General features: G+C 37.7%; 3 protein-coding genes and 3 long non-coding RNA genes across 9 annotated transcripts in view; 5 read left to right on the top strand and 1 right to left on the bottom strand.

Annotated features, from left to right (window-relative positions):
- The window catches only part of LOC126914806 (A disintegrin and metalloproteinase with thrombospondin motifs 3-like), a 207860-nt gene that overhangs the window by 58858 nt on the left and 126638 nt on the right, over positions 1–22364 (top strand). The window lies entirely within an intron of this gene.
- The window catches only part of LOC126914752 (uncharacterized), a 119571-nt gene that overhangs the window by 70623 nt on the left and 26584 nt on the right, over positions 1–22364 (top strand). The gene's annotated exons all lie outside the window — the stretch shown is intronic.
- On the top strand, positions 12455–14401 carry LOC126914742 (uncharacterized). The gene is made up of 2 exons (XM_050719129.1): positions 12455–13116; positions 14097–14401. Exons 1-2 carry the CDS (start codon positions 12463–12465, stop codon positions 14235–14237), a joined length of 795 nt encoding a protein of 264 aa, XP_050575086.1. The 5' UTR covers positions 12455–12462; the 3' UTR covers positions 14238–14401.
- LOC126914932 (uncharacterized) lies at positions 14956–19655 on the bottom strand. The gene is made up of 2 exons (XR_007709952.1): positions 19528–19655; positions 14956–15252 (listed from the first exon to the last, which is right to left on the bottom strand). It is a non-coding gene; the product is annotated as an uncharacterized LOC126914932 (long non-coding RNA).
- LOC126914865 (uncharacterized) lies at positions 18872–21283 on the top strand. Its single transcript, XR_007709885.1, has 2 exons — positions 18872–19088; positions 20853–21283. It is a non-coding gene; the product is annotated as an uncharacterized LOC126914865 (long non-coding RNA).
- Positions 19975–20835, top strand: LOC126914827 (uncharacterized). Its single transcript, XR_007709835.1, has 3 exons — positions 19975–20113; positions 20249–20406; positions 20489–20835. It is a non-coding gene; the product is annotated as an uncharacterized LOC126914827 (long non-coding RNA).

Genomic DNA, 22364 nt, shown 5'->3' with positions numbered 1-22364 from the left:
TCATAATAATTATTCCACGAATACTTGCTCGTAGATATTAATTTATGCTTTTAATAATCATGCGTTTAAGCTATCAAGTCGAGTCGAGTAGACTTTCTAATTTCGTGGAAGATAAGTCGATTTCTAAGATAAGTCATTTCATAGAGAAAAGACCAGCTGCTAAGGATTCGCCGCCACGATGGCTAGAGCTTGGAATAGCTGCTGATTACTCCGTGGAAGAATTTCATGGAATTCGAGTACAGCAATATATGTTGGCTCTTTTAAACATCGTAAGTAATACCAAACGAAATTCTGTTATTATACTTAGATATAGAATACCTCCTCCTACATATGTACGCAAGCAACCGGGAAACATAGGGCAGAGTTATGCGTATCTCTGTATTTTCAAGGTACGCTACTTGCTTTCAAACATCTCGATCGTATATTCGGATGGAAGCTCTGTATTTTCTGTTTACACTGTTCAAAGCTTACACGTATCTTTTAAAAAGTTCAGCGAATAATTTATCCGGAATGGAATTTTGTAATCGATTAATTTCAGCCATTCGGTAATTGGTTTTCCAATGCTGTTGAGATTAATAACGTACATTTCCTAAGATAAATATAACGAATAAAATTAATTTTTTAGGAAAATTATATAAGATACGATGTATTTACGAGAGTTTTGAATAATAATTTATTTGTAAGGCTGTAATACTGTTTTAACGCCTGTTACATTTTCGTACGTATTTTAATCCTAGGTCAGTGCAATTTACATGGACCCATCGCTCGAATCCAACATGATTCTAGTGATCGTACGAATGATTTTATACGCGGAAAAACGAGACGTTATGGTAAGCGATTTCCATTAAATTAAATCATTTAACTAAAGTAGTAACTATCTGAGATACGCATATGCGAGTGTCAATTATTTTATTTTCTACTTATCTGTACAGTGTATGGTATATAAATTATATAGGTCAAAATATCTGCGCATGACGTTCTAGATCGATAAAATGCAACGAGTTCCATTTTGTTAAATTGGACAACCGTGAACGATCCCTTGAAAACAAATTTCCAAACAAACAATTTTCACGGATCATTGACAAACCTCGCATTTATCGTGTATCCGAAATATCTGTATAATCGACTATTAAACCTTTTTCATCTCTTAAGAATCTTAATTTAATGTTATAGACCTATGATAATATCATTGATATACGACACTTGCGATTCCTTTTACTTTTCTTTTTCTGCTATTCTTCTCTGCTGTTGAATCAACATTTCAACATTTTTCAGGAAGATTAAAATACTAATAGCGTTACAAGTTACATTTGATTACAATCAACAACACGATTACTTGCACATATATTTATTATCATTGACGAATATTTATATATAGTATATAATGCATGATGTAATAATAAATATAATATATTCGTAATATTTGCTAGCTTTTATTAAGAAAATATTAATAAATTGTCGTAGGTCCGCCGTGGCGATGCCAGACGATCTCTCGAGAACGTGAACAAATGGAACAGAAAGATGCTGTCCTCGGAGGACGTAAATCACGATGTTGCTGTATGGTTGACGCGATTAGATATAGGAGGTCCTTCGAGATCGTGCGCGTTAAATCGAGACGAAGGCTTGACCAGCGCCTTTATCATCGCTCACGAAGTAGCACGCATGTGAGTGTCCCACATGTTGAGATATCGTTGGCAAACTGAAATATTTATAACTGGCCTGGGTATTTACGCAGAGACCGTGTGTTATTTATTTATGCAAATACGTACTTGTACGAGAATAATTTGAAAAATGAAATCTCCATAGAAGAACTTATTATCTTTACCGAATATCACAACGAGTACTGTACTTTGAATCTGCCATAGATTTTTGCGTATTATGTGCGTTCTTGCATTCCTCCTTTCACCTACGATGGCTCTTAAACAAGAAACGATATCGTAACGAGAAATACAACTTAGCTGAGCGTCCACTTTGGTTCCACTAGTGTTGTCCAATACGACTTTGTGTTTGACCTCGCTATTAGGGGACTTTTTACCCAACGTTTCCTTCACCGCCTTCACTACCTTCGATTTATCGAACTTGAGACTTAAACTGGCCGTTACCAACTCTTCCGGCTTTTTCGACATCGGTTGGTGTCTCTTCGTGAACCAATTCGACGGAGCCATAAAGGTCGAAATAGCGGCTTTCGAGGATCCGCTAAGCTTACTTTTAGCTCCGTGCAATGTCGACACGTCGAAGCTGTTGGAACGGAAGCTCTTCGATCGACTTCCTTTCTGTTCGGTCGTTTTTCCGGGCCAGTTTGATTTGCTATCGTCCCGCGAACTCGGCGCTTCCTCGCCGCATCGGTTGATTTCCGTCGCGGAAGACGCTAACGAGCTTAGGATCGATATCAGATCCGTATTAGAGCAGACAATGCCCGCAGCACCGGAAACGGATGCACTCGCGGCTCTTGGCAGTTCCGAGACGCGCTTTCGGAGAGAAGACGTCGGCGAAACCGACGGAGTAGGCATTTCAGAGAATCGTTGTTTCGGCTGTTGAGTGTAACGTTGAGCGGAACTGTTACCCTCCAGCGGCTGTATTTCGTACACTTGCTCCGTCGACGTCCTGTACATCCTTAAGCGCACCTGGCAAACGGATTGCTTTTATTCGAAAGACAGTTTCTTTTTTATCATAATTCGTGCGTTATGATACATGTTTCGATGATTGAGCCGTTAAGCGTGACAAAGCGATGGAATTGTTTTGCACAGAAATTCTTCAACACGTTGAGTGTTTAGGTGTTTAGGTACGCAAATAGACTAGAATATTTTGCAAGAATAAAATGTCTTGGTATGGTACGCTTTAATCTATCTATCCAAGTCAAAATAAGTATAAAAATCGCGTGGCAATCAACATGTTAAAAAAAAGAAAAAAAAAAAAAGAAAAAGAAAAGGAGAAACAGATGCTTCTGATTGTTTAGTGCATTTTCATAAAATCTTCTAAATGTTTAATTCTCATAGAATAAAAGGGAGAGCATACGTTTGAATCTCAGCAGATTTTATTAATTCTTTGAAACCATAAATATAATATGAGTATTACATCAACTTTAGTTCATACATGTAACAACATATTATTCTGCACGTAACAGTTACATTTAATGAAACATTTATTTATCCAGTAAATCCATATTCTCTATTAAACGTTCGTTTATTAATAAAACTGCCATAATCGTCCACGCATTGTTCGCTTCCTTAATTATTTTTCAAAGTATAACGATAATCAATGATGCAACAGAAATATCACGTAACATCCCAACAATCTTACATGAGATTTTAGCTGTTTTTACTATACAAATTAAGTCATTATTAAAATAAGTCATTATAATAATATATATATGTCGGAGATGAAAGAACACCGGAACCTTCCCTTTGGAACTTTGGGAAGACCCCTAGTATTGAAATTTAGATTTCACCATAGCCGTATTAAGAAACTGTTGTCATTCGATCCGACTGTATTTATTTGAGATTTATGATAGTGAGCTCGGGCTCGAGGCGACAATCAGTCGCCGAACGTAGCCGCGGTCAAAGGGATGAACGTTTTGTCTAACAAAGGCATGAAGTAATTCTATAGCTCTTCTTAAAAGAAATACTTGGGACAGGGCACGACGGTAAACGTTTCAATGGTTTCTGCCCCGTGGCTCGCCACACGCAGACTTTGTCCTTCGGGTAAGGTGATTGCCAGATGCCAACGCATCTTCACAGTATATGTTTAGCTGGGCGAGGACCGGCTACGAATATTAAGTTTCAATTATACAAAGTCTTTCAAGTAGACAAATAGCCTGTGCCCCCACTACGGGAAGATAAGAGAAATCTATCCTTCCACGAACGACGCTTCCCGCTAGCAACTTTTCCCAAGGACAGCTAATATCTTTCTCTAACCACCAACATGGAAATTGACCAATTAACAGCAACTTCAATTTCCCTCACCCTTCGAACGAAGACTTTTCTCCGCGAATCCGATGATCTCTTGGCACTCTCATGATCGTGCCCTTAGGCACACCCATCATAGATTTCTTCGACAGCGTCACCGCGACGGAGAGCCACTCTCTCTAGTGCGATCTCATCGGCAATCGACCTGTCTTTCGTATACGTAATAATTGCCCCTTGCTCTAACATACAGTGTAACTTAGACGCTAACGAAGGGTAAAGTTCGTCATCCCGTTGACCGCGGATTCGTTATTGAGCCTAGGATCATTGTCATTTGCTTCTCGAGTATCTAATTATCGCGATTACTTGTCCAATTCCATCATAGTCATATTTGCACTAGTAAATATCTCCTCTATTGCATAACGATCACGTCTAGCGCCAATAGGGATTCGTTTCACACCCTTAAACCTAACTCTAATCTTAACGCCAACCCGACATATATATATATATATATATATACATACATATATATATTTTATACATACATACATATATCAATTTTTATACACATAATTATACATATTCATTTTCATTTAATATTTTCATTTAATAATTTAATAAACCTTCGTCCCGCAAAGGCAAATAAATTCACGTATAACATTTCTCTTCAGCGGCATTGTTCTAGGATTGTATTTGTTGAAAGAAGGATAGCATTAAGCGCTGGAATAAAGAATGACGAATCGTTATTCTTTAACCATCGTACTTAGACACATATTTATTGAGCTACTTGTATTTTAATCGAAGTCTAATATCCTCCATCTGTAGGCGTAAATATTACTGCCGTTGTTAATGTTATTTAAGTTTTACTACTGGAAAGGACATTTAAGTTTGAAGGCAGGCAAGTCTACTGTTCTTAAAGCTGACATTTAGACATCTAAGATTTTTTGTGTCTTTATTGACAAAAATATATTTGACTTTGCATATCTAAAATAAAGGATTTGCGTTATATAAAATAAATAGATCATCTTTCTTTAGAAAATTCAATGTGGTGAAATTAGAATATGAGATAAAAGAAATACTATGCATATGATTTGATTGAAATTTTGAAAGTGTATAGACCCTGTTTTAGAAATATGAGTATTAATTCGGTAGACTATAAATTTATATTACAAAATTAACTGTTTTCTACTTTTGTTGTACTTTTCTTCTACTTTCTGGACATTTTACTGAAAATGCTGGAGATTTTAAATCAGTAATTAATAAAGTGAATTCATAAAATAACTTTTAAACGCATTGCTATCTAAAGTACAAATTCTTACGTTTTTAAAAATATATTCTTATAGTTATTGTATGTAACGTACTTGAATCTTTACGTGTATGGTTAAAATATTTTGTCCGCATTTTATTCAGTCATTTAAAATATCAAAGCAAACTTATTTCAAGTGAAAAATAATCCTTATTCCTATAAGCAGTATTCATTACAAGAACTAATTTTACATATATAATCGTAACAAAAAAGAAACATTAAACAGGCATTTATAGTTATTGACATTTATCTTTTGTATGTTCATTTACGAGGAAATGGTACTTAATGCAAAAGCGACTGGATTTCATATTTTTAACTATTGTGTACATGTATTGAATCTTATTGTTCTTCTTAAAAATTAAATGAATACTCATAATCCTAAAACATCCTTTCTATGTTGTACTAGATATATATACAATTAAAATGTGTAATAATGTGAATGATAAACTAGTTCGAATAATTATTTTGCTTAAACGTAAGTTAATTGAAATCAGATGAATGTTATACACGCATTATACCGTGCATTATGAACTATTGATTGATTGATGCTCATATTTAATTATTAACGAGAAAATTAGAAAAATCAGATTGAATTTAATCTGTCCTTCTTATATTTATTAAGATGAGTTCTGGGGCTTGAAACACTCGAGATTAGAAATTTTGATTAATGTTTCACATTATGACTGGACGCTTGTTGTAATATCTTTTGTACGAGATACACTATACATACACAAGATCAAAATGGAATTTCGAAACGGTCGTATCGTTCAACAAAAATCTCTTTTATCTTTGATCCTCTTCGTAAAAATGCAATTCTCCTTTACAGAACATCATATAACATTTATTGTACGATATATTGTTCAATTATATTTCGAAATTTTCAGCTTCGAATCTTTGTTTAATTATACTGTAGAATTAAATATCATGCGTTATTTAAATATAGAGATAGACTAAACTTTTGTTCACATTTATTAAAGCTGTATCAACTGAGATGCTTAAATTTGCAAAATTTCATGGACTTTTATATTTAATTTTTCATCATGAATCCCGCTTTGCGAAACAATACATATTAGATTTATAATATCTTAAATTTACAGTACCAATGCTGATTTTATCTGAAACTATTTGTTTGCAAATGATATCTCTCTTCGTTGGAATTACCCTTCACTTGTAAATTAATAATTATTAACATTGAACAGTATTGTTAAACTTCAATAAAAATAGGATCGATAACTAAATGTTAGTTAAAGAAACTTCCTATTACAGGTATAACAAATCATATTGAATTTTGTTTAGAAAACAATAATAAAAATGGGTGTCTTTTTGTGAAAATAATTTACAGCATATCACTCGACTTATTCATATAAGAGATATTAGTTTGTTTAAATACCCTGTTGCACCCTTTTATTCATTTTCAACCCAATTTTTTCACAACATTAAAAAATATTTTAAGCCTGAAGAAAAACATGAAAAACTTCTTATTAGCATGATTTCATGCTAAACATCCTCTTAAGATATTATAAATCTTTCTTGTTTACTAAAACCAGAGCCTAACTGAAATATACGAGTATCGCAACAGGATTAATCGTAATACATGATTAAATACAAGCAATATGTAAGCTATATTTTTACTTTTTACTTCAGAAATAAATATTTCACCAGCATCGTCTTTAGCTTAAGGAAAATAAACTTGTGAAATTTAATTTAAAGCTTCGTAAAACATGGAAATGTTGCAGGATAACAAATCAGAAAAGATATATTAAATAAATCACAGTTCAGGTATCTATAACATGTGATTCTCTTAACAAATCTGTTTCATTCATCAAGCAACTGCAAAATTTCCGTAAAATCAGAAGCGGTTTCACAAATTATAGGCATTCGTAAACATGATAGATAAGAGTTAGTATCGCGGCGTTTTAGAGTATCTATGAGCGTAATATGGAAAGTAAAAAGATGTATAATAAAAATAGTTCACTTTCCAAGCTATCACTAACATTGTAACGAATTATTATACATATAACGGCTCACGAAAGTACTCGGACGCTTACAGAAACTTTCCATGAATATTTTGTTGAAGTTTTTCATGAATTTCAAGATGCATTAGGCTGTCTCAAAAGTTTCTTTCGTTTTATTCTATTACTACAAAATAGATCACACATAAATCGATAAAATAATATAAAACAAAAAGTGTCGTGCATCTATTATTTCCTTATGAAACGAAAGAAACTTTTGAAATAAATGTAAATAGGAATTATAAGATGCTTATTGATTACCATCGGTATTTGGACAGTTTATTATGTATTGTATAAATAAGTCACAATATTTTTAGTAGCAGCATTTTTACCCCTAATCAATCATATGTTTAAAAATACTCTTTACATTGTACATTAGTTTTTTGCTATGTGTACGTCTGCAATAAGCATCTTCTAGCTTCCATATATATATTTCCAAATTAGTCTCAATTTTTACCGGTGTAATCATGATAGACACGTCTCGTTACATTGAAGTGAAGTGAAGAAAAACACTTTTCATTCAAATACGTAAACACATAATATTCATAAATTTATAAGAACAATTTTGTCCGTAGGTATTTGGTAGCGCAATTGAGAAGATGTTTTTTTTTATTTACTAGAATATTTACAATCAATTCTCGTTGAGAATTTTCAGTAACTTAGTTTGGCGTGATACAATGACATGGATTATAATAGTTTTATATTGTTGGTTCTAGTAGAAACTAAGGATTTAATCTAGAGGGTATTTTCTTTTTAGTCTGCGGATCTGGTCCGTCGTGTCCAGTAGTTGGGTCACTAATGGGATGTGATGGTTGTTGACTCTTGTGTTATATCTGCTTCTGGACTTGTGTATTTTATCTTTGACTGTAGGTATCTTGAGGTCACGGTGGATTGTTTCGTTGGTAACATACCAGGGTGCATTTAATAGGGATCTTAGCGTTTTCGATTGGAAGCGTTGGAGTATTTCAATGTTGGAGTTACTTGCTGTTCCCCATAGTTGGATTCCGTAGGTCCAGACAGGTTTTATTACGGCCTTGTAGAGGGTTATTTTGTTCTGTATGTTTAGTTTGGAGCGTCGGCCCGTGAGCCAATAGAATTTTCTTAGTTTTTCCTTTAGTTGCTTTGTTTTTTCTGAGATATGTTTTTTCCAAGTTAGCCTCCTGTCCAGGGTCATGCCCAGGTATCTTACGGAGTCCTTGCTTGGGATTATTGCGTTGTTAATGGTGACCTGGGGGCAGGTTTGTTTTCGGAGCGTGAATGTTACACGGGAGGATCTTTTTTCGTTTATTTTAAAACCCCATTTCTGGAACCACTTTTCCATGGAGTCGAGACTTCGCTGGAGAGTGGATGAGGCAATTGCCGGGTCTGCGTGGGTAGCTAATAGTGCTGTGTCGTCGGCAAATGTTGCTATTGTTACCTCGTTTGATATAGGTAAGTCGGCAGTGTAGATGGAGAACAGTAGGGGTCCGAGGACACTACCTTGGTGTATGCCGGATTCTATTGGGAATGTTGCGGAAGAGGCGCCTAGGCATTTAACTATGAATTGTCTGTTGGTTAGGTAGGATTTTAAGATGGAGTAGTATGGATGGGGTAGGATCTTTTTGATCTTGTAGAGTAGCCCTTCATGCCATACTTTGTCGAATGCCTGTTGGATGTCTAGGAATACCGCTGAACAGTATTTTTTCTTTTCAAGGGTTTGGCTGATCATGTGGGTTATGCGGTGGATTTGCTCTACTGTTGAGTGTTGTTTTCGGAAGCCGAATTGGTGGTCTGGGAGTGTTTTCAATTCTTCTAGGAGTGGGAGGAGACGATTCGTGAGCATTCTCTCGAATAGTTTAGACAGGGTAGGTAAAAGACTGATTGGGCGATAGGAGGTGGTTTCATATATTGGTTTACCGGGTTTAGGGATGAGGGTGATTAGTGAGATTTTCCAAGCCTTGGGAAAGTGTTGAAGGCGGAGGATAGCGTTAAAGATTGATGCGACGAGTGCAATCCCTTTTATGGGAAGTTCCTTGATTGCTTTATTTCCTATTAGGTCGTGACCTGCTGCTTTCTTGGGGTTTAGGCGACTGATTGCTTGTATAATCTCTGCAGAAGTGAAGGGCTCAATAGGAGGGGACATTTGGAAGGGAGTGTGCAGGTATTCGGTGACGTCCGCTGCAGCTATGGAGGAATGGGATTGAAATACTTCAGTCAAGTGTTTGGCAAATAGGTTGGCTTTTTCTATAGGGCTACGCGCCCATCCACCCTGCGGACGGCGGATTGGAGGTATTATTTGTGGGGGACGCGTGAGTTTCCTGGAGGCTTTCCATAGTGAGTAGTTAGAGTCGGCTGTGGGGGACAGGCTGGCGAGATATTTGTGAAAACGGTCATTATTGTAGTTTTTTATGGTTTTGGATAGTTTTCTAGTTGCGTTGTTTAGTTTGCGTTTGTCCTCCGGTGTTCTATGGGTCTGCCATATCCTTCTTAGTCTACGTTTTTCTGCTATTTTTTTTAATATGTACTGGGGGTATTCGTGATTGCTGATGGACGTTATTGCCGGTGTGGAGAAGCGGATAGCGTTTATTATGCTCGTGTTTAGGTATTCCGTGACTGCTTCGATTTCTTCATTGGTTTTTAGTGAGGTTGAGGCTGAAGTTGTGTGGGTAAAGACTTCTCTAAAGAGCTGCCAGTTGATGTGTTGGTTATGAATGGAGCCATTAGGTGTATTCTCGATGATTGTTGAAATGACTGTTACTATCACGGGGGAATGGTTGGAGGAGAGATCAGCCGAGGAATTGATTTGGACGTTTCTTGACGAGATATTTATAGTTATGAGGAAATCAAGGAGATCGGGTATTTTGTTTGTGTCGGTGGGCCAGTGTGTGGGTTCGTATGTGGTAAGGTAGTTGAGGTTGTTGGTTATTATGCTGTTGAGGAGGTTTTTGCCTCTTACTGTAACCAGTCTGCTGCCCCATTGGGTGTGTTTGGCGTTGTAGTCTCCTCCGGCTATGAATCTATTGCCCAGGGTGTCCAGGAAGTTGTCGAAGTCTTCTTTGGCGATGGAGTGTCTGGGAGGGCAGTATACAGCTGAAGTGATGATTGTACCATGACAGTCTTCTATTGCTACGTTTGTTGCTTGGAGGTAGTCTTTCTGGAATGGTGGAAGTTCGTAGTGCTTGATGTTTGATTTGATTATGATTCCGGTGCCGCCGTGGGCCTTTCCGCTGGGGTGTTGTGTGTGGTAGAAGTTGTAGCCATGTACTTTGACGTAGTTTTTGTCGGTGAAGTGGGTTTCGGATATGAGCATCACATCGATTTGCTGTTGTTTTAAGAATAGTTCTAGTTCAAATTTGTGCTGAGCTAGACCGTTGGCGTTCCACAGAGCTATTCGCATTGGTTTTATTTTGCTTCTGTGCATATGAATTTGTCCATGAAGAGTGTGAGTAGTGACAGCAAGTTGTTAATTTGCTCAGTTTGCTTCTCGATAAGTTTTTCGAGTCTGGTAAAGTTGTCTGTGTTTTGTGGGGTGGGAATTCTATTTTCTGTGTGTACACTGTGTGTTTTCGAGTTGTTTACGTTTCCTTGCGTTGTCTGCGCATAGGATACTGTTGGTGTGGTGAGTTTTTGGTGTTTAGGTTCTTGTATGGTTATGTCCTTGGGTCTCAGTTTTGGATACTTTATATTATGTAGTGTTTTGTAGGCTGAGCATCCTTTGTAGTTCGCAGGATGCTCTCCTTGACAGTGGATACACTTGGCGGGGGTTTCCGGGGATTTAGTGCATTGGTCAGTGGGGTCATTACCTGCACATTTTACGCACCGGAAGTTATGATTGCAGTATTTCTGCGTGTGGCCGTACCTTTGGCACCTTTTGCATTGTATTATTTCTTTCTTTACAAGAGGTGGCTCGAACTTAACTATGGAGTTCATCAGCCGATTGATATTGTAGATTTCTTTGTTGTTTGTTTTTTGTTTTAAGTCTATAAAAAATAAGGATAGTGTAAATTAAAAATAAGGATAGGAAAATAATAAACATGACTAATCTGAATAGTTTAATTGTCATCTTTATCCAAGACTCGCATAGTCAATCGAGCCATTCGGAAACCACATTGACCAACTCCAAAATTGAAAAGTAGAGAAAAGTAATTACAAGTATCGCAAGTGGTGAGACAATATGCGATAAAAGTGAAAAGATGAGCTTGGCGTCAAGCTCTAAGGAACTAGAGGTTTTGTGAGAATCAATCGTGTACTTGGACGATGAAATTGCGAAATTATGAGATTGTCCAAAGATGAAGTTGGTCAATTTGACTTTCGCCAGGCTCGATCGTCACTACGACAGTTCTCGCGTATCGAAACTATCTTGATGTTTGTGTGGACAGGTGAGACGAATGAGCGATCGTGGCGGAGAAGGATCAGGACCATCGCCGAGGGAAGCTACTTTCCTGTCCACCCTCTCTCAAACATCGGCTCCTCAGATAGGTGGCCGAAGACATTCGGTCGTTACGATTGAAAGAGTGTCACCGACTTTGTTTGGCCGTAATCGTCGCGAATCAATCGCCGGTTTTCCTCTTGGAGGCGTGACCAGAATATTGCCGAGTCGTCGAGATCCAGAGTCTCTAGAATGTCCGCACCACCGAGCGGTAGAGGAAGCACGCACGTAAAAGCGAGGAAGGTAAGGATCTTTCGTTTATTTTAGCCGTTCTATCTCCGCTAGTTTGCAGACTAAGAAAAACCGAGTTTAAAGTTGACGAACTTCTATACGATCGTGCGAAGTTAAGATTTGAAAGAACCAAATATTCGTTGCTTTACAAATATACGTCCGTACAATCCGATTTGATTGATTTTAGACCTTGCATCAAATAGATCTCTATATAAACAGATAATTTCTGATTCTAAACATTTGTATCGCTTCTTCTTCCGCTTTGAAATCCTCTACAAACGCCTTTTATAGTCGTTCAACTTTTCAGCTCACAGAAAAGAACATTACGCGTATTCCTAGCAATCGCCCAAAGACTCGAACGTGTGCTTCGATAAAGCTCGCTTAACTTTCATCGACACATCGATAACTTTGCGTTCCAAGATGTTATTACGCCCTAGAATCCCTAACATAATTTTAGAACCAGAATTTCTGTGCAAAACAATTCCATCGCTTTGTCACGCTAAACGGCTCAATCATCGAAACGTGTATCATAACGCACGAATTATGATAAAAAAGAAACTGTCTTTCGAATAAAAGCAATCCGTTTGCCAGGTGCGCTTAAGGATGTACAGGACGTCGACGGAGCAAGTGTACGAAATACAGCCGCTGGAGGGTAACAGTTCCGCTCAACGTTACACTCAACAGCCGAAACAAGGATTCTCTGAAATGCCTACTCCGTCGGTTTCGCCGACGTCTTCTCTCCGAAAGCGCGTCTCGGAACTGCCAAGAGCCGCGAGTGCATCCGTTTCCGGTGCTGCGGGCATTGTCTGCTCTAATGCGGATCTGATATCGATCCTAAGCTCGTTAGCGTCTTCTGCGACGGAAATCAACCGATGCGGCGAGGAAGCGCCGAGTTCGCGGGATGATAGCAAATCAAACTGGCCCGGAAAAACGACCGAACAGAAAGGAAGTCGATCGAAGAGCTTCCGTTCCAATAGCTTCGACGTGTCGACATTGCACGGAGCTAAAAGTAAGCTTAGCGGATCCTCGAAAGCCGCTATTTCGACCTTTATGGTACCGTCGAATTGGTTCACGAAGAGACACCAACCGATGTCGAAGAAGCCGGAAGATTTAGTAACGGCCAGTTTAAGTCTCAAGTTCGATAAATCGAAGGTAGTGAGGGCGGTGAAGGAAACGTTGGGTAAAAAGTCCCCTAATAGCGAGGTCAAACACAAAGTCGTATGGGACAACACTAGTGGAACCAAAGTGGACGCTCAGGTAAGTTGTATTTCTCGTTACGATATCGTTTCTTGTTTAAGAGCCATCGTAGGTGAAAGGAGGAATGAAAAAGAAAATCGTAAATCGTAAAATTTCTTCCAGAGAATGCACTTTATCGTAAAAATTAATAAAGTCAACAACAACGTGAAATTAAATAATTGTTGTTTGATATTCTGTATTATCGATATAGGTGAAACGCGGAGAAGATAATTTGCAATCATTGCGGACAATATCGCAGTGACATTATTATCAATCGGTAATATTAAAGATAAAATTCATATGGGATGAAAACAGAGCGTCAAAAGTGGTTATTTTTCGATCTTCTTGCGAAGGGAAAATTCCTGCAAAATGTTTAAGAACGGCTCTCAACAAGGAATAAAAAATGTTATTACAGTTCCATTTTCGTGTTCGTTTTTTTTTCTACATGATCCATGTGAAATAATTCTTCAGATGCTCTGCTGGTAAATGAATCGACGTTTGTAATAGAGGAAATATGAAGTACAGCGAGATCGTTGTTGGCTATTGTTCTACACCGATATCGACAAAATAATTCTTCGACAACTCTATTGATAAATCAATTGTAGTTTGAAATCAAACGAATCTGAAGTATCATCAGTTTGTTGCTACGAGAACAATAGCCACCAACGATCTCGCAGTAATTCGGATTCGTTCGATTTTAAACTTCAATTGTTTTATCGACAGAATCTCTGAATAATTATTTTGCTGGTAAATTCTGCTGGTATATCGATTAGAGTTTGGAATCGAGCAAATACGAAGTACAAGATGGCTATTGTTCTCACGTAGCAACAGTCTGATAGTATTTCAGATTCGCTTGATTTCAAACTTAGTTCGCTTGGTTTAATTACTGATTTATCAGCTGGATCAAAATTTAAAGAAAATGAAGATCAAGTGTAGCGCGTAAGTTTGATCTCTGCTTAATTTTTTCATCTCTACACTCATCTTATCTTCCTCGCTTTTAGGTCTGCGATGTCGTCCATAATGTCCAACCGAAGATTGTGCGTACTTCCTCTACCGCTCGGTGGTGCGGACATTCTAGACTCTGGGTCTCGACGATTCGGCAATATTCTGGTCACGCCTCCAAGAGGAAAACCGGCGATTGATTCGCGACGATTACGGCCAAACAAAGTCGGTGACACTCTTTCAATCGTAACGACCGAATGTCTTCGGCCACCTAGCTGAGGAGCCGATGTTTGAGAGAGGGTGGACAGGAAAGTAGCTTCCCTCGGCGATGGTCCTTGTATTTTTGAGCTATCGCGGGGAGAAGCGGTCGTTAGAATACGCGTCAACGGGAGTCGTAAATTCCCGTTTAGGCGCTCTAGGCCCTTGAGAGTTATAGGAACTGTCGGAGTTCTGGATAATGTGAGAGCCTTAGGAGACTCTAGGCCGTGTAGGCACCTTGAGAAATGATGAAGGAACTCTGAAAGATATAGGAACGGTGAGAGCTATAGGGATTATGGGAACTCTAGACACCGTGAGAGACGATCAAACACTTAGAGAGGTAGGAACGGTGAGAGTTGTAGGAAATGCAGGAACTCTAGGCACCGTGAGAGACGATCAAACTCTAAAGTTTTATTCTAATGTGAATGCGGAGGAAAGCTCGGTATGGGTGTGCCCTTTGACCGAAGAACGCGGATTCGTTGCTTACATATTCAGTTAGGCAAGTGAGGGCAATGATCCGCGATGCTGATTGGTTATGACCAATGTTGGGAAGGAAGATAGGAGGAAAAAGCCTCCTACTAACTTGGGTCCTAGGCGACATTGTTTATGGGGAGACTCGGATTTTCCGTTAGGGAGATCTCCGCCTTTTTCGTTAGGCCACTACCTGCTTTCTCCGCAATTCTTAAGAGCACGTAATAAACCCAAGGACCCTTCTAAAGAACCAGCTGAAAACACTTCTGGAATTAGAAAGTCTTTTCTGGCAGACAGATTGACTCAAACCATGTGTGCGAACAATGCAGTTAGGATTTCACTTTATGGTGGGTCCTTAGGCCTATGGAAGGTTCGAAGGACGGCACGTAGACCGTTGGCTGTCACGCCGCGCGGGATGGACTGCGGATGTGTTACGCGGCGTAACAGTCCTGATTCTTCTCCGCCACGATCGCTCATTCGTCTCACCTGTCCACACAAACATCAAGATAGTTTCGATACGCGAGAACTGTCGTAGTGACGATCGAGCCTGGCGAAAGTCAAATTGACCAACTTCATCTTTGGACAATCTCATAATTTCGCAATTTCATCGTCCAAGTACACGATTGATTCTCACAAAACCTCTAGTTCCTTAGAGCTTGACGCCACGCTTATCTTTTCACTTTTATCGCATATTGTCTCACCACTTGCGATACTTGTAATTACTTTTCTCTACTTTTCAATTTTGGAGTTGGTCAATGTGATTTCCTAATGGCTCGATTGACGACTATGCGAGTCTTGGATAAAGATGAAAACGATTTGAATTCAAGTAATTCGAAACCATTTTGTCAATGTGAACCTATTATTTTACCAATGTGAATCTGTAATTTTGCTTGAAATATCCTTCCAAGTTTTTATGATGATTCAGACTGGTCAAGTTACCTGAATCAAACAACTATTTTCAAGTTACTTGAAACTATTTTGTTAACGTGTACAGTTGCTTAAATCAAGCAACTATTTTCAAGTAAGTTAAAATCATTTTGCCAATGTGAACCTGTAATTTTGTCTGAAATATCCTTCCAAGTTTTTATGATGATTCAGATTGGTCAAGTTACCTCAATCAAGCAACTATTTTCAAGTAACTTGAAACTATTTTATTAATGTGTGCAGTTGAGTGAAGCAAGTATTTTCAAATAACTCGAAGCTATTTTGTTAACGCGTACAGTTGCTTGAATCAAGCAACTATTTTCAAGTAAGTTGGAACTATTTTGTTAACGCGTACAGTTGCTTGAATCAAGCAACTATTTTCAAGTAACTCGAAACTATTTTGTCAGTGTGAAACTATATAGACACTAGTTAATTCCCATACATATGTATAATGTACAATGTATAATAAACAGAGCTATTTTTTCAGATCAGAAGGTACGATCAATCTTTTTCTTTAAATATATTATGCTAAAAAGATATAAAATGGATTCGGAAATACAAATAATTCCCTTTATTTAGCACACAACTGTTATACATATATCTTATACTCTTAAGACCTCAAAAACCTACTCGCACGCACGCTTGCTGTCAACCGACTCTTCCAGATACTTCTAACGACTGGCTCTTGTCTTTTGTCTCAACCAAGACCCGGACGTCCTCTGATGCTTACACACACATTCACATGTACAGTGTAAATGTATCATATTCCCAACAATTGTATTGGAAAAATTTGAAATGGATCGGAAAATGTATATGGAAGTTACAGGACCTTTCTCGAAAATTATCGACAGTTCAAATATCAGGTTGTACAACAAAAGAGTCTTTCGTTTTATAAGAAAATAATAGACGCACGACGTTTCTTGTTTCCTTTATTTTATCGAACTACGTACGTTCCATTTTGTTCTATTAAGGTAAAGACCACGACATTTGACAGATTAGCTGTCGTGTTTGTATAAAGATGCATTGTCGTAAAAGACATATTCGTAGAGGAAAGACACTTTTGGGGCAACCTAATATTTGGCTGAACCTGACAAAACTGTACGCTTGTAATAAATAAAAAAAAGCCTGCTACGCCCTTTCGATCATTTTAGCTCGAGTTATGTATGGGTCGACCCAATTACGTTCTTACAACGTTAGAGGATACCTTCGTTTTGAAGAAAATGAAAAAAGATCGCACATTTTCGTTTCAATTTTCTTGATTAAAAATCTTCTCCCAACGTTACAAATATGTTTTATTATCGTTAAAATAGGGACAGACTCGAAAGTACAAAAATTGCAGAGTCGCAACTGATGTAACGAACATAATCATGATAGTCGTGTCTCGTTACAGCGTTAACGGGATTTCAAAATGTTTGGCATAATACGCGATCCTACGCAAAATTTCCGCCAGCTCGGTGAAGTTTCGGCTATCCGAGTCTCGTATTATACGATGTGTTTCCAGCTTTCTCCTAACTGCGCGTTTTTTTTTTTCGAAATTTTAACGCCGGCACCGCGCGAACAAAGTAAATAGATTAATTGAACTTTTAATCGATCAAATAGTCAACTAAACTGAAACGCAAGTACGATGTTAAGTTATCGAAATCAATTTTACGATTTTACCGTACGAACGCCGGTATCATCCGACCTTTCGGTATTTTCCGAGTTTTCTATTGTTCGTGTGATACGCGTCACCTCGGAACGATCAAGATTATTCGAACACTTTCGCAAGCCATAATAAGATTACAGAAAAAAGTACTTTGCTGTGAATACACGTTTCATCGGAGGAATCGAACTTTGTACAGGACGAAGTAACGTCGTTCGAACGAAGCTGCGATAGACTTAAAGTTGGGCTGTACAATTTCTAGATTTATATTAATCTTATAGAACGAAAAGACCCAGAGCTCTATGAACGTTCTAAGAGAACGGATCTCCTTCGGCGTAAATGGCGCTCCTTATCGGCGAACGGCTACAATATCCTGAATCTTTCTTTTCGACGGTTTCCACGTCGATCGAGAGAAACTATTCGTCGAAATGGACTATCCGTGGCTGATCTATTACGGCAGAAAGTGAAAAAGAACGTAAACGAAGGAAATGGCCGACATAAAGGACGATAACTGTTAATTTAAACGTAATAGAACGAAAGAATACGACGTATTCGTTAAAGGATATTTAAGACAATTTAAATTAAAATCGATTTTCACACGACGTTCTTCGATTTTTTCCAGAACCAGATTATATCTATGATAACGTTTCGATTATATCGTTTTATGCAAAAGAAAGCCAATTATATGATTGAAAGTAGAAATTTGGATCAACGTATGGATATCCTCCTATTTCGTTGCACGAGTTGCGAATAACCTGTCGAATAATGATAAAGATAGAAACGAATATGACAAAGGCATAACGAAGGAACTAATATTCAGAATTTCGTGCGTTTAATTCCTCGAAAATTGCACTTTTAAACGCATCGGTCTCGCAGTTCAACCTGCCGGGAACAAAGAATTTTATCGGAAACATCGTTCTAACATTTCAATTTTACAAACGTTTCGCTCTGCTTCGTTAAAAGCTGCGCGTATTTGGTAGATAGAAAATTATGCACATACGTTAAAACGTATAACGCGCAACAGGCAAGGATATACGCGTACGCGCTGCAAACGCGTTAAAAGCGAAAAATATCGCTGAAATTATTTTCCCATAATAAAGAAATCGTCGGGCCTCTTACGAATACAAAAGATAATTCGTTAAGATTATAGTGTCTATTAATTTTACCATAACGAGTTTAACAGAGCTTTCGAAACTAAAAGCTTTATCACAGACGATAAACCCTTTGAGTGCTGAATACTCACGGCCTATGTCGTCCGTAAAGACGGCGCGTGTCTAGCGCTGACGATCGCTGTGGATGGAATACTTTTTCGTTAGACTGAACTCTGTTGATTAACTATTCAAAGCGCAAATCGTAATAAGTTATAGTAGTTTAAATGATTAAAATGAAAGAGATTAAATGATTCAAGAGCGTTATATTTTAGTTATTTTTAATTATTTATTATAAACATTGAAATTTACAGTTAACTAGAATTTGGGTAATAAACTAGAAAACTAAATTTAGTAAATATGTAAAATCCCTAGAGTTAGTGTAGGATAGGGATTCTTTTTGTTTTACGGGTAGCACGACAGGCTGTGCTTAACGGAGAGATCGATACGGACGAGCAGTTGAAGAAGTACATGTTCCCCAGACGGACGGACAGAGAGTTACATTAGAGAGACAGACCAGGCTATAGAATAGTTGTTTAAGATTGTAAAGACTGAAGATTTAAGATTTAAAGACTGAAGAAGAAAGATCGGTAGCTCAGGACGTTCAGGTAAACATTGCACCAAAGACTTATAATTTCCCGTTTAGATAATCGTCGTTATTGATTGTTATAGACGCATATTAATTGTTGTTCATTTTTTCATTTTATCAAATCATTTCATAATAAAAAAAACTCGATTTTCAGACTTCAGAATCGATCCCTGAATTATCCCATTATTGAACCTTATAAATCGATTTTCGCCACGTCATGCCGCTGAGAGTTAACCTACGTGTCGTCATGACCGAGAACGCGAAAGGGGAGAAGATAGAGAGTATAAAATATACAGACAACAAATGACCTAATAGGAATATATTTAAATATATTATGCAAACGTTGGACAACGTTATGTTTTGTTAAGCTAACAGGATACACTAAAAATACATTATCAAGAAAGGGGATGTGGCCCATAAGCAAGTATGTTCTTCTACATATGACCATCAGACAGTACCTGTGATGCGGTTATCCCGGAAGTACATTGCGGAGTCGGTAGAGAGCGTTTCCTGACCTCTCGCCAGGGAGACAATAGATGAGGATTTAAGGGTGTCGAATCGGGATCCATGCAACGTGGAGGCGACTCGTTCCTTCGCCCTTCCTCTTCGCCCGATGTGCTTTCGTCTATGACGATTTGAGGCTCGCCATAGTTTGCCACATTCACATTCGGGCTGTACCATTGTCTTCTCATCTTGATTTAGAAAACTCTCACTTGAACATAAATAAAACGTTTCTTCGTTGAAACCGTATCATAGTGGAGAACGATCGAACAGTACAAAAGAATGAATAAAAATAAGTCACATTTTTATTAATTTTCTTTTGTATGTAAAAACAAATCTGATAGATTCAAAGATACAAGATCTTCCGATCTTCCTTTATTGCATGGACGAGCAGTTGAAGAAGCACGTGTTCCCCAGACGGGTGGACAGAGAGTTACATTAGAGAGACAGACAAGGTTATAGAATAGTTGTTTGAGATTGTGAAGACTGAAGATTTAAGATTTAAAGACTGAAGAAGAAAGATCGGTAGCTCAGGACGTTCAGGTAAACATTGCACCAAAGACTTATAATTTCCCGTTTAGATAATCATCGTTATTGATTGTTATAGACGCATATTAATTGTTGTTCATTTTTATATTTTATCAAATCATTTCATAATAAAAAAAACTCGATTTTCAGACTTCAGAATCGATCCCTGAATTATCGCATTATTGAACCTTATAAATATAACACGAGTTAATAATTTAGTTGTGTGTGAAAAATTCAGTGCTTGGGAAAACTAAAAAAACCAGATGTAGAGTTTTCTTACAAGTGGTGACCACTTCAACAATAACGAGGTACTATTGGCATTTGTTTACTGCCGTAAGGAATGCATTTATATTTATTTCACGCAAACGTAATAGTATTACTTCTGCATAGGTGTTCGGAAAAATTGAAAAACCCATACATGCGTCCTTAGTCCATGCCGAGCACTTACAGAAAACGCATATATATGTCCTTAGTCCACACCGATAGCTTTCGCCAGACACCTATATGCGCCCACAGCACTCAAAGGTTTAAAACACTGTTCTTTGTATCATTTCCCTATTTATAGTTGCGATATCGGGAATAACTTTAAACCGTTTTAAACGTCGTTTACTCGATTAACTCGCGCGTAACGATATTTGTCGTGGAATCTCGCAAAGAACGTAAAGCACACGTAACGATTCATCGATAAATCGGTTAACGACGTTGTTACGATTACCACGAACACACCCGTTAACGATATTTTTTCCATTTTTAGGTTGTTCGCGAACGAAAGGGAATCGTCTCGAGAAAGAAAAATCGCTTATAAGTATTTGAGCACATCGAACTTTCAACGCTCGGTAAGTATTCGTAAAATCCTACAAAAGTATTACAGCCATCTCGATCGTTTAATTCGATTAAAAACATTTTCGTTTTTAGAGAATTTATTCAACGGTAGTCGTTCGATGTACTAGGTTGTCCGAGAAGTTTCTTTCGTTTCATAAAATGATAATAGATGAGCAACAATTTCTGTTTTATATCATTTTATCGAATTAGGTGCGATCCATTTCCTTATATCTCTATTATTATGTTCGTGCATAATTCGATAAACTAATATAAAAGAAAGGACATCGCGCGTCTATTATTTCTTTATAAAACGAACACAACGTATTAAGTTGCCCGAAAAGTGTCTTTCTTTCGCAAAAAGAATTTTTTACAACAGTGCACCTTCGTACAAACGTGAAAGTAAGTCTGTGAAATATCGCGGTGTTTATCTCAACAGAACAAAACGGATCGTACGTAATTCGACAAAATAATATAAAAGAAAGAACGTGCGTCTATTGTTTCCTCATAAAACGAGAGAAACTTTTCGGACAACCTAATAGTAGCGGTACAGCAAGAATAACCTTTCAGAGGCGAATCGTATAGAACGGATAAAAAGAAAAAATAGGAAACTAGGAAAGTAGAAAAAAGTCGGAGATTTCATGCGAAAACGGAGAAGCGCACTAGCGCGCGACGAGTTTTCCAAGCGTTTTATCTACGACAAATGCAAACACCATTTGGCTGAACATCTGACAGCACAGGCGGTATGATCCATGTTGAACCATGTTGATCGAAACGAAGGTCACGCGTTAGCCTGCGTTGACAAAACGGTGCCACTTGAGTGGAATCATGCGATTTCTCTTACCGTATCGTCGTTTGATCCTTCCGTCGATTCTAATGGAAAATTGAAATTTCATTTCTGTTGCTTCTTAACAACACGACATAACGAGAAATCGAACGACTCGTTGTTATTTCATTTCGCTCTATCTCCTCGTTTTATTTATACATCTTTCGAAAAGCTATCGTCGATAGCGTTTTTAAACAGTTAACCGCGTTTCATGAATTAAACAGGTCGAGAAAAATGTTAATCTCGGTGTGTTTCATCTGTCGTATAATATAAAACATTACCATTTACCATAAAAATTCCAAATTTTAGTAAGAAGCGCTAAGAATGTTATTTAGTGATACGTTCGCTTTGTCAGTAAAACTGAAAAATTTGATTTGTTCCTTTGTTATATCGGTTATTCCCTGTACAACGTATTCCTTTTTATAAACTCAGTTGATTATTTTCACCGATATATCGGCTATGCCCGAATTGTTTGCGCAATTTTGTATGCTTGCAAATTGAGTGGATGTTTTACTGCGTGTGTCCGGTATTCCCCGATAACGATCGAAATATAATACAGAAAATATAATGCGATTCAGTTTTTTGGTCGAATGTGTGTTGAATAAATTATCGAATATGCAA

This window comes from Bombus affinis, chromosome 3, assembly GCF_024516045.1.
Source record: "Bombus affinis isolate iyBomAffi1 chromosome 3, iyBomAffi1.2, whole genome shotgun sequence".
Classification (NCBI taxonomy): Eukaryota; Metazoa; Arthropoda; class Insecta; order Hymenoptera; family Apidae; genus Bombus; species Bombus affinis.
The sequence above is the reverse complement of the archived record's forward strand: the minus strand, read 5'-3'. Positions and strand labels throughout refer to the sequence as shown.

Coding starts and splice junctions, on each gene's coding strand:
- LOC126914742 (XM_050719129.1), top strand. CDS start 12,463: ATGTACAGGACGTCGACGGAGCAAGTGTACGAAATACAGCCGCTGGAG. Junction 13,117..14,096: donor GAACCAAAGTGGACGCTCAG/GTAAGTTGTATT, acceptor CCTCGCTTTTAG/GTCTGCGATGTCGTCCATAA.